The sequence below is a fragment of the Rana temporaria genome, chromosome 3, assembly GCF_905171775.1.
Source record: "Rana temporaria chromosome 3, aRanTem1.1, whole genome shotgun sequence".
In the NCBI taxonomy this organism is placed as follows: Eukaryota; Metazoa; Chordata; class Amphibia; order Anura; family Ranidae; genus Rana; species Rana temporaria.
In genome coordinates, this window is record NC_053491.1 from 329,084,701 (window position 1) to 329,097,227 (window position 12,527).

At 41.9% G+C, this 12,527-nt stretch overlaps 1 protein-coding gene across 4 annotated transcripts in view; it reads right to left on the bottom strand.

Moving 5' to 3' along the window:
- The window catches only part of TBC1D9B (TBC1 domain family member 9B), a 107,393-nt gene that overhangs the window by 71,168 nt on the left and 23,698 nt on the right, over positions 1 to 12,527 (bottom strand). For all 4 annotated transcript variants that reach the window (XM_040344989.1, XM_040344990.1, XM_040344991.1 and 1 more), the window contains exon 3: positions 8,399 to 8,517. In XM_040344989.1, coding sequence (XP_040200923.1) covers positions 8,399 to 8,517 — 119 coding nt within the window. The remainder of the gene's footprint in view (positions 1 to 8,398; positions 8,518 to 12,527) is intronic.

Sequence of the window (12,527 nt, forward strand, 5' to 3'; positions counted from 1 at the left end):
GTGAGCAGGCACCAAAGGCTCTGAGCCAAAGGTGGTGGAACCGAGTTCCCCCAAGTTCCCCCTGAAAAAAAGCCCTGATCACCCCTATACTTAAAAAGCCTTCCTTGGACCCCACCAATCTTAACAACCTAGGCCCCATCTCCTTGCTCCCCCTTTTCTCCAAACTCCTTAAATGCCTGGTCTACAACCAACTGAGTGACCATCTCATTAAGAATAACCTTATTGATTCCCTTCAGTCCTGATTTTGCAATCAATACTCCACAGAAACTGCTCTCCTAAAACTAACAAATGATTAACGAACAGCAAAAATCAATCCCCCATAATTTGTAGTCCTACTTCTGGACCTTTTGGTTGCCTTTGATACGGTTGACCACTCCGTCCTCCTCAAAAACTTTACTCCTATATTTTTCATGACTGCGCTCTTCATTGGCTCTCATACTACCTATACCAAAGCACCTTCAGTGTCACTTACAATTCTACTTCCACCTCTCCTATTCTCAATCTACACCTCCTCCCCAGGTCAGCTGATATATCAATATAATTTCTACGTGGACAACACCCACATCTTACTACCACTCAGCTCACAACATCAGTCTCCTCGTGCATGAGTTATTTACTGATCGACAGTCTGGATTTCACACTACTTCCTCAAATTCAACATGTCCAAAACCAAGCTCACAATATTTCCTCCCCCACGTGCCTCTTTCCCTGACTTCATTGTCAAGATCAAGGGCACAACCATCAACACGTCCTCACATGCTAGGTGTAGTCCTGGACTCTAAACTCTCCTTTTGGCCTCACATCCAATCACTTTCCAAAGCTTGCCGCCTCAACCTCCACAACATCTCCAAAATACGCTCCTTCATAACCAATGACACTACAAAGCTCTTTATCAACTCCCTGATAATGTCTCGCCTTGACTACTGCAACTTGCTCTTCATTGGTTTACATTTAAAATAGGCTATGCCCTAGTCAGTCCATCATGAATTCTGCTGCCAACCCCCCCACCTCCCAAACCACTGAGCGCCTGCTACCCCTCTCTGCCAATCAGTTCATTAGCTGCCACTCACCCATCAAATTAAATTCAAAATACTAACAATATCTTACAGAGCCATTCACAACTTGGCCCCCAGCTACATCACTAACCTAGTCTCAAAATACCAGCAAAATCATTCTCTGTTCCTCCCAAGTCCTCCTGCTCGCTAGTTCCCTTACCCACCTTCCTCCGATGCATGTCTCCAAGGCTTCTCTTGAGCCTTTCCCATCCTTTGAAACTATCCTACCCCAATCTGTCCCATCTCCAACTCTATCCACTTTTAGGCAATCCCTGAAAACTTTTCTCTTCAGAAGCCAATCCTGCCATCACCTACAAACTGTACATATACTTTCCCCATCAGCTCATCCTCTACAGTTATAAACGTTTCTATCACTCTACCCTCCCTTTTTGATTGTAAGCTCCAACGAGCAGGGCCCTTCGATACCTTCTGTATTGAATTGTATTGTAAATATATTGTCTGCCCTCACATTGTAAAGTACTGTGCAAACTGTTGGCGCTATATAAATCCTGCATAATAATAATTTATTAAAAAAGGGGGCATCTATATTTGCTCACTACATACACAGCCTCGGATGCCTACTTTGCAGTGGTACACAATGGTTGTACTTTACAGCTCCTACCTCCAGTGAAAGTCTATGACTACTAGCCTGACTCACTGAAAACAATGCACTTCCTGTGTGGATATTTTACCTCAACAGCTGTTTAACAGGAAGCATTAGCCAATGAGGACTCCCATCTAGTAAATATATACATTTAATTTACTAACAACATTAAGTGCAAATTTTACAAAATGTTTGTAAATTTTTAAAAAATTATTCCCTTAAATTTCCTGCAAATACTGCAATAAAGACTAAACAAATGTAAGTCAACTAAAAATAGACTATAGTTCCGTTTTAAAAGTAACAGCATTTAAGTTGCTTCATTGCAACCATCAGTAAATATCCAGAGCTGCACGGTTGGGGCAGAATGTGATCTCCTTCCATGATGCAGTCAAATGCCCAACTCACACACTGTCACCTGACAAGGACACCATCCAGCTTTTTCTTTTTAAAGGTATTTGTAAAAAATATAGGCGGCGGTTTGTATACAATTTTAGCAATAAACCTGTACAGACAAATACCATTTCACAAGGGTTATCTATGAGTAGTCCCATTCACTGGTAAACCACGGTTCCCCCAGGGACTACAACTGAGAGAAATGTGGTTTTCTACCTTACCCACCCCTCTACCAAGATTTCAAACGGAAATACAGAGGAACTGTTTACACCACAAAAGAGGAATTCTCGTTCAGAAAGAGAGCTATTAGTTTCACATTGAGATATTCTACAGTGCCTTGAAAAAGTATTCCTACCCCTTGAAATTTTCCACATTTAACCAAAAACGTAAATGTATTTTATTGGGATTTTATGTGATAGACCAGGGATATGCAATTAGCGGACCTCCAGATGTTGTAAAACTACAATTCCCATCATGCCTCTGCCTCTGGGTGTCATGCTTGTGGCTGTCAGAGTCTTGCTATGCCTCATGGGACTTGTAGTTCTGCAACAGCTGGAGGTCCGCTAATTGCATATCCCTGTGATAGACCAACACAAAGTGGCACATAATTGTGAAGTGGAAGGAAAATGCAAAAACGCAATTTAGAACTGTACGATTCTGGATAAAATTAGAATCACGATTTTTTTGCTTAGAATAAAGATCACGATTCTCTGCGTAACATCATCTATCACATTATAGAAAAAATTGGGATAACTTTACCGTTTTTTTTTTTTTTTTAATGCATGGACGTTTTTTTTCCTAAAAAAATTGCATTTGAAAGACTGCTGCGCAAATACAGTGCGACATAAAATATTGCCATAACAGCCATTTTATTCTCTAAGGTCTCTGCTAAAATTATATATATTTATTTGGGGGTTCTAAGTAATTTTTTAGCAAAAAATATTGATTTTAACTTGTAAGCAACATGTGTCCGAAAAAGGCTTAGTTTTTAAAGTGGAGGTTCACCCAAAAAATACATTTTTAACATTAGATTGAGGCTAATTACGGGAAGCAGAATCAGGTGTTTTTTTTGTAAATCAATGCAGTACTTACCGTTTTAGAGATAGATGTTCTCCGTGACTTCCGGGTATGGGCTGCGGGACTGGGCGTTCCTATTTGATTGACAGCCTTCCGACCGTCGCATACAGCGCGCCACGAGTTTCCGAAAGTAGCCGAACGTCGGTGCGCAGGCGCCGTATAGAGCCGCACCGACGTTCGGCAACTCGTGACGAGCTGTAAGCGACCGTCGGAAGGTTGTCAATAGGAACGCCCAGTCCCGAAGACCATACCCGGAAGCGGCGGAGAACATCTATCTCTAAAACGGTAAGTACTGCATTGATTTTTTTAAAAAACACCCGATTCTGCTTCCCATAATTAGCCTCAATCTAATGTTAAAAAAAATTTTTCGGGTGAACCCCCGCTTTAAGTGGTTAAACTGACCTTGTTTGCAGACCGAAGATCATCCCTTAGATCTTTTTTTTTTTTTTTATCAAATACTTTTATTCATTTTTTTTCACAAAACAATACAATCAATACAACATAAAATCAATATACAGACTAACATCTAAGGTCTCGGTATGTACCCCCTTCGATTAAAAAAAGAAGAAAAGACAAATATAAACACTGTGTCTTCTTCTACCACTACTACATTCTACTACTGGATTTCTCCATCACATTCTGCCCCAGGGCCGATCCTTCCCTTTCCATCTCCATGGGAAATGCCAATACCCACAGTGAGTGGGGGGGGGGGGGAGGGGGGAGGGATATAGGGAAAGAGAGAGAGAAAGAGGGGACAGCGGGAGAGGGGAGAGACAGAACGAGAGGAAGAGGGAGGAGAAAAAAAAAAGAAAAAAAAAAAAAAGTGGGGGTTAATTCCCCTTATTGTGTATTTACTTAAGTGCACAACAATCAAGAGAAAAAAAAAAAAAAAAAGGGGGGGGACACTTTCCCCTGTGAAGACCAAATGAGAGACATTAAGTCCCTCTAAAATATAGTGAGATATGTAGGGGTTAATTCCCCTAATTGTGTATTTACTTAAATATATAATAACAAGAGTGAGTTATGAAGAACAAGAAAAGAAGAAAAGAGAAAAATAGTTGAACTATAGGGGTTAATTCCCCTTATTGTGTATTTACTTAGGTGTACAGAAAAAAAAAAAAAAAAAAAAAAAAAAAAAGGGGGAACACTTTCCCCTGTGAAGACCAAATGAGAAACATTAAGTCCCTCTAATATATAGTGAGATATGTAGGGGTTAATTCCCCTAATTGTGTATTTACTTAAATATATAATAACAAGAGTGAATTATGAAGAACAAGAAGAAGAGAAAAAGGAAAAATGGTTAAACTATAGGGGTTAATTCCCCTTATTGTGTATTTACTTAGGTGTACATAAACCAAGAAAGAAAAGAGAAAAAAAAAAAAAAAAATTAAATATATACTACCCCATGAGAAAGAAAATAAACTAAAAACAGTTTCTTCTAAAAAATAAAAAACACGAAATCTTACTGAAATATAGTGAGGAGTAGGGGTTAATTCCCCTTAATGTGTATTTACTTAAGTGCGCCAAAACACGATGGGATTGTGAAGAAAAGGGAGTTCATCTAAAATACTAGTGAAAAGTAGAGGGGTTAATTCCCCTTATTGTGTATTTACTTAAATATAAAAAAAATAAGAAGGGAGAAAGGAAAAAAAAAAAAGGGAAAAACAAATAAGAGGGGGGGGACAGGAGGTTTCCCACCCACAGTCTCCCCTATTCCCCTCCAGACTCTCCTCCCCCCCCCTCCCCCCAGCCCTGAAATCCCTCCATCTCCTCCAGATCATTTCATATCTTAGCCCAGACTCTACCTTAAAGGACCACAGCTCCTCCATCACTTTCATTTTATCAATTTCTTGAAGCCATTCCCCTATCGTTGGTGCTTTTTTTTCCCTCCAGTTCCTAGGTATTAGTGCCTTGGCTCCGTTCAAAAGAAACGGGACCAAGGAACCTCTATACTTTTTCCTGGACATACTTGTAGTGTGAAACAAACATTCCCATGGGTCATATCTTATCGCATATCCGCTGATTTTTTTTATCAGTCCTAATATCTCCCGCCAATATACCTGTATGAGGGGGCATTGCCACCATATGTGGGCATGTGTTCCCTCCATCCTCATCCCTTAGATCTTAAAGAACCAAAAGATACAATGTTTATTTCTATCTCTCAGCGCTGAGCAATGTTGTGATAAACTTTGCCGGATCTTTTTTGACAGCTCGGAGCAGAGAACTGCTCTGCACTTGTTACATGAATCTTGGAAATGCCGGATAAGGATTGTGAGTGGGGTTGAATCGATATTGCGGTTTGGCAATGATTAATCATGCAGCTCTAATGTAAATTTATTTTATTGGTATTTTATGTGATAGAACGTAACGTGGCACAGAATTGTGAAGTGGAAGGAAAACGATAAATGCTTTTCAATTTTTTTTACAAATATTTTTGTATATTTTGTAGAACCACCTTTCACTGCAATTACAGCTGCAAGTCTTTTTGGGGATGTCTCTACCAGCTTTGCACATCTAGAGAGTGAAATTTTAGCCCATTCTTCTTCTTTGCAAAATGGCTCAAGCTCTGTCAGATTGGATGGGGAACGTCCGTGAACAGCAATTTTCAAGTCTTGCCACAGATTCTCAATTGGATTTAGGTCTGGACTTTGACTGGGCCATTCGAACACATAATTATATGCTTTGATCTAAACCATTCCATTGTAGCTCTGGCTGTATGTTTAGGGTCATTGTTCTGCTGGAAGGTGAAACTCCGCTCCAGTCTCAAGACTTTTGCCGACTATTTTTTTTTATAACCTAACCCTGCTTTAAAACTTCTCTACAACTTTATTCCTGACCTGTCTGGTGCGTTCCTTGGCCTTCATAATGTGGTTTATTTACCAAGGTTCACTAGCAAACCTCTGAGATCTTCACAGAACAGCTGTATTTATACTGAGATTAAATTACACACAGGTGGACTCTATTTACTAATTAGGTAACTTCTGAAGGCAATTGGTATTTTTTTTTTTTTAGTTAGGGGTATCAGAGGGTTAACTGTGTTTCATTATACTGTGTGAGGTGCATTTACAGGGGAAGAGATGGAATTTACACACATTCCATACCTACAGTAGTGTCAGAACAGTGTTCTGCCTTGTTTACATAGGCAGAGTGTTATAGGGTGTATATAGCTTTGACAGCACTGACAGCACCCCCCCCCCCCTGTGGGAGGTCCGGGCACTTACTGGGCTGTGGCGAGGATCCTGCTGTGTCTCCACTCCCCTCCACAGTGCAGCCAGGGGGAATCCGGAATTGACGCTGCGGGTCCAGGGAAAGCACCGCACATGCCTTATGGCGGTGCCAATACAAAATAACACAACAGGAGAATGCTGCAAGATGGGAGAGTTGTGGCGCAAAACTAGGCAAATGAGGCATCTCACCTGCAATCACGTGATTGACATCACGCTGCCTATAATGCACGGTGTCCGGCGCACGCACACAGTGCGACCCTAGGCTAGGCTCTTAAAGGCGACGTACCTGTACGTGCCTGTGCCCAGCCGTGCCATTCTGCCGACGTATATGTGCAGGAGGCGGTCCTTAAAGGGGTTGTAAAGACAAAAATATTTTCCTCTTAAATTAAAGTCTGACAGTAGCTGATAAAGTAAAAAGTAATGTTTTGCATTATAACTAGTTTGATACCTGTTGAAATCGAGCTGTTTTATTCACCTCCGTCACTCCTGAATCATTATTCTCACTGACTTCCTGGTTTGCGGTGCGCATTCATTCTTGCTACATCACGGCCTAATGGGAACTACAGTCCCCATTAGGCTTAGCCTCCATACCGTGAGGGATAAGAGAGCATCTTCACGCAGGGCTGTAGTCATAGGGAGGGGGTGAGCACATTCTGCTTTCCACCATGCAAAACGGCTCAGATGCTGGTGGAAAGCAAGAAGAGGAGAGACAGGAAATGGCATTTTCAAACCTGGATTACTGTATTTTGGAGGTCAAAAGGAGAAACGAGGTAAGTGATATTTAAATGCTCTAGCTTACAGCAATCAATTGATCTAATACAAAACGAACCTTTAGTGTTCCTTTAAGTGGTTAAAGTGTATCTTTTCTCAAAGAATTGTGTATTAAAAACCGTTGCGTAGCGTAAATATCGCGTGACATAAAAAATTGCATTAACTACCATTTTATTCTCAAAGGTCTCTGCTGAAATAAATAAAATATATAATGTTTGGAGTTCCAAGTAATTTTCTAGCAAAACAAATACAGTTATGTTTTTTAAATAGTTAACCCACCCAAAGATTATATTTTGGTTACATAATCATCCATTGGCTTCTTATAGTGCCCAAAGTCCTTAAAAAAATCATTGCATCCAAAAAAGATATTTCAATTACAGATGGCAGGTCACCTATTGGCTTCTAACACCTCTTAGGCGAGTTCTCTTCGTCATAGTCCCTACATCTTTTCCTGACCACCTCTGGTGTTTAGGGTGTTGGGTGAGAGTCGCCTGGTGAATTATTCGTAAAATATAATAAGTGAAAGATCCAACAGGGAGAGTGGGACACTTTCATAAGGACTGCAGTAGGTGTGTGGACCAAGAAACTCAAAAGTGGAGATCTCGCCATCAGTCTCCAAGAGAAAAAAAAAACTGTTACGGGTGGACTGGCAAATTATTGAAATTAAAGCGTTTGTAAAAAGGAAAAAAATGTTTTCCTTTAAAATATCAAACATGTCATACTTACCTCCACTGTGCAATTCGTTTTGCACAGAGTGGCCCCGATCCACGTCTTCTGGGGTCCCTCGGCGGCGGTCTCTGGTCCTCCCCGTAATTACTCACCACAGTCATGTGAGAGCTCGCATGGTGGTCAGTAATTGCGGGCGCGCTCCCGTGATACAGCAAGCGGCCATAGCCGCTCACTGTATCACTCGGCCCCGCCCCTCTGCGCACCGCGTCACTGGATGTGATTGACAGCAGCGCCAGCCAATGGCTACGCTGCGCTCAATCCATCCGCTCTAGCCAATCAGCGGCCAGGCTGAGCGGCGAAGAGGATCTTCGGGACCGCGCGGGACTTTCGACGGGTCAGGTAAGTAAAACGGGGGCTCGGAGGGGGAACGGCAACACCAGATGTTTTTTCACCTTAATGCATAGCTTGCATTTACAACTCCTTTAAAAGACATGTTGCTGGCAATGGCAAGCACATTAAATTTTACATTCAGTCAATAGATGTTATGCATGAAAAAATTGCTAACAAAAAGATTCCACAGTATGAGCAGTGAATTGTCTTACGTGAATTTTCCCTTTGACGAAGGTTGTTATGTCATCTTCATTTTCAAAGATAGAAAGAGTTTGTAGCAGATTATTTTCCAACCATTCCCAGTGTCCAGTGATTTCTTTACGTGATGACCCTGAAGAAAGATATAGGTTAGGACCCACCAAAATAACATCCAATGGCCTTTTTCTACTCCAAATATTTGGAAAGGCCCATTATTGAAATATGTAATGAGTGCAATTTTATATACACACATCCTATATAATTATTACCTTTAAACTAGATATAAAAGGGTGGAGATGTCTGAGGCCAGGAACAAATATATTCACACTCTCTCAAACCATGACTGATTGGCTAAGCTCCAGAAGTTTAAGACCTTGAAAGCCATGAGTACTTTACACAAATACTGTGGGTGGATGTGGGGTCACGTTTACAACCCGGAATACAAAAAAGTTGGGTCGGTGTGTAAAATCTACACATAGACGGAATGCAATGGTTTGCAAATCTCATAAACCCGTATTTTATTCACAATAGGAAAAATATTAAATGTTTAACCACTTCCATACCAGGCACTTACGCACCTTCCCACCCAAGCCAATTTTCAGCTTTCAGCGCTGTCGCACATAGAATGGCAATTGCGCGGTCATGCTACACTGTACCCAAACAAAATTGGTGTCCTTTTTTCCCCACAAATAGAGCTTTCTTTTGGTGGTATTTGATCACCTCTGCGATTTTTTTTTGCGCAACAACTAAAAAAAGACTGAACATTTTGAACAAAATTACGTTTTTATTTTTTTCTGTAATTTTTTTTGTAAATAAGTACGTTTTCTCTTTCAATTACGGGCACTGATATGGCGGCACTGATGAGATGGCACTGATGGACATCGATGAGGTAGTACTGATGGGCACCGATGAGGTGGCACTGATGGGCACTGATTGGTGGCACTGGCATGCGGCACTGATGGGCACTGATGGGCACTCATGGGCGGCACTGATGGGCACTCATGGGCGGCACTGATGGGCACTCATGGGCGGCACTGATGGGTGGCACATATGGGCACTGATAGGTGGGCACTGGGCATGGATGGGCACTGTGGGGTGGCACTGATGGACACTGTGGGGTGGCACCGATTTATCCATGTTGCCAGTCAGTGCCCATTTGTGGGCACTGATTGGCATCTTTTTTTTTGTTACTGCCTTTTTTTGTTTTTTACTGCCTTTTTTTTCTTTTTATTGCCCCTTTTGCCCTTCCCTGGTGGTTCAGTGTGGGCTTCCCTGGTGGTCCAGTGTGGCGATCCGAGGAGGGGCTGCGCTGATAAACAAACAGCGCGAACCCCCCCTGTCAGGAGAGCCAACGATCGGCTCTCCTCTACTCGCGTCTGTCAGACACGAGTGAGGAAGAGCCGATCAACGGCTCTTCCTGTTTACATCGTGATCAGCCGTGGTTGGACACGGCTGATCATGTGGTAAAGAGCCTCCGCCGGAGGCTCTTTACCGAGATCGGAGATGCGGGGTGTCAGACTGACACCCCGCATCACCGATCGCCGCACGCCCCGACGGGCGCGCGCGGCTTGAAATCCTGCAGGACATCCATAGACGTCCAGTCAGGATTTCAGAACCACTTCACCGACGTAAATCCCCTATGGACTGGGCGGGAAGTGGTTAAACTAAGAAAACGTTAGAAAAGTAAAAAAAAAATAAGGTAATTTTAAAATGGATGGCAGCAACAACGTCTCAAAAAGGTTGGGACAGGACCATGTTTACCACGGTGTAGCATCCCTTCTTCTTTTAACAACAATCTGTAAATGTCAGGGTATTGAGGAGACCAATTGCCGAAGTTTGGGGAGAGGAATGGTGTCCAATTCTTGCTCGATATAGGATTATAACTGCTCAACAGTCCTGGATCTTCTTTGTTGTATTTTTTTCATTTCAAGATGCGCCAAATATTTTCAATTGATGAAAGGTATGGACTGCAGACAGGCCAGTTAAGCACCCAATTTTTTTTACTACGGAGCCATACTGTTGTCATTGATGCAGTATGTGGTTTAGCATTGTCCTGCTGAAACATGCAAGGCCTTTCCTAAAAAATCCGTCTTTATGGGAGCATATGCTGTGCTAAAACCTGGATATATATATTTTAGCATTAATGGTGCCCGCTCATTCCATACGAATTAATGCTCCCCCATACCCTTACAGATGCAGGCTTTTGAACCGAGGGCTGATAACAAGCTGGAAAATCTCTTTCCTCTTTATTGCAATTCGTTTGACCACAGAACAGTTTTCCACTATGCAACAGACCATTTCAAATGAGCTGTGCCCCAGAGAAGGAGGCATTTCTGTTTTTCATGTTCAGATATGGCTTTTTCTTTGCATGATAGAGCTTTGACCCTCATTTTTGGATGGCATGGCAAACAGTGTTCTTAGGCAGTGATTTTTGGAAGTATTCCTGAGCCCATGAAGTTATTTGTATCACAGAATCATGCCGTTTTTAATGCAGTGCTGTCTGAGGGCCCAAAGATCACAGGCATACATGCGTTATGACCTTGTCCCACCTGCACAGATGTCTCCAAAAAATGTGTACTTGTAAAACCGCTATACAGTTATACTTATCTGCTCTGTTGCAGTGGATTTTCACAGAACAGACCAGATCCTCCTCTTCTTGAGTCCCTCTTCTGTGCTCCTGGCCCCTCCCTCTAGTTTTGAACAGAGTGGAGAGGGATTAGAATGCGTGCCAGTTTTTATTGCTGTCTGTGCTCCCGTTAGGGAGATTCACCCTCTCTATTTGTCCTGTTTAGCATTACCATTGAAATGGGAAGGTAAAAGAAAATTCCAAATTTTGTGTTGTCCCCAAATAAGTACTAGAGGGGAAATCTTCCAATGGGGACACTAGCTCTGGTGGCCTGGGGGTCCCCAAAGAAATTCTCCTAATTTGCAAGGATTTCTTCTCACTTCCTGTTTAGCTATAGGACAGGAAGCCAAAAGGAAAATGGGACACAGATGCCCAGTCCAAAAAAAAAAAAGTTTTGCCTTTGGATCTACTTTAATACTTACCTCTTACTTTGCTCTCTTTAATAGCTATCTGTTTCCAGTTTCAATTGTTTTAAAAAGGGAATAGGTCATTGAGCTAAATACCTGTCTGCTAGAAGCTGCCATTGTCTATCAGTGTTTCCCAACTCCAGTTCTCAAGGCACACCAACAGGTCATGTTTTCAGGATTTCCCTCAGATGAAACGGCTGTGGTAATTACTAAGGCAGTGAAACTGATCAAATCACCTGTCCAAAATAATGGAAAGCCTGAAAACATGACCCGTTGGTGTACCTTGAGGACTGGAGTTGGGAAACATCTAGTTTACAAGCCATATACTAGTTCCTAGGCAGTGGATAGGCAGTTCCCTGCTTGCGTGTCATTTAAGACAACACTCAGCTATTGCTGACAGGTTTCCTTTTGAGGTGGACTATTGTTCAGAATTATACTTTACAGCAATAACTAGGTCACATGTCAGCATTACCAAATCAAGTTACTGGGTTGAGAAATCTCTATCTTACAGAGAATAAAAACCTAGATCACATGACCTGAGGCTATCAGTGAGCACTGTGGATGATTCACAGAGTGTGTAAAGAGTCCATTGTTGTTATACAGACCCTATCCTATAGATTTGCAGATGGATAAGAGGATCAGCAAGGCAAAACCAAAAAGCACAGCTTGTGTAGCTATATACAACAAGCTGCCCCTTGTCGATATATAGGATTACAAGCTATATATAGAAAAAAGCTTTTAAAAAAAAAATTAACAAGCACTGATAAAGGTTGCAATTAGGTAACCTACATTTATATGAAAAGAAAACCTGCTGGGCATGTTTATAGCAGAGAACAAAGTGGACATTGCGCCTGCATTTTAAGTGCGATCTATTAAATGCAGTCTTCAAGCATTAGAACCTTCAACAAACACACAAGCTTACTCCTGGCTGGAGGAATACACGATGACAGCTTGTTCCACTTCCACCATGTTCTCATATCTGATACCTCCCTCCCTGCCAACTCCACTCTAGAAATTTACACTCCAGCTGCAGCATTCTGCATGTGCATTGTGTTGAGGGAATCTCATTCACTTTGACCTTTAATAAGCCTCAACACACAAATAAAAGAT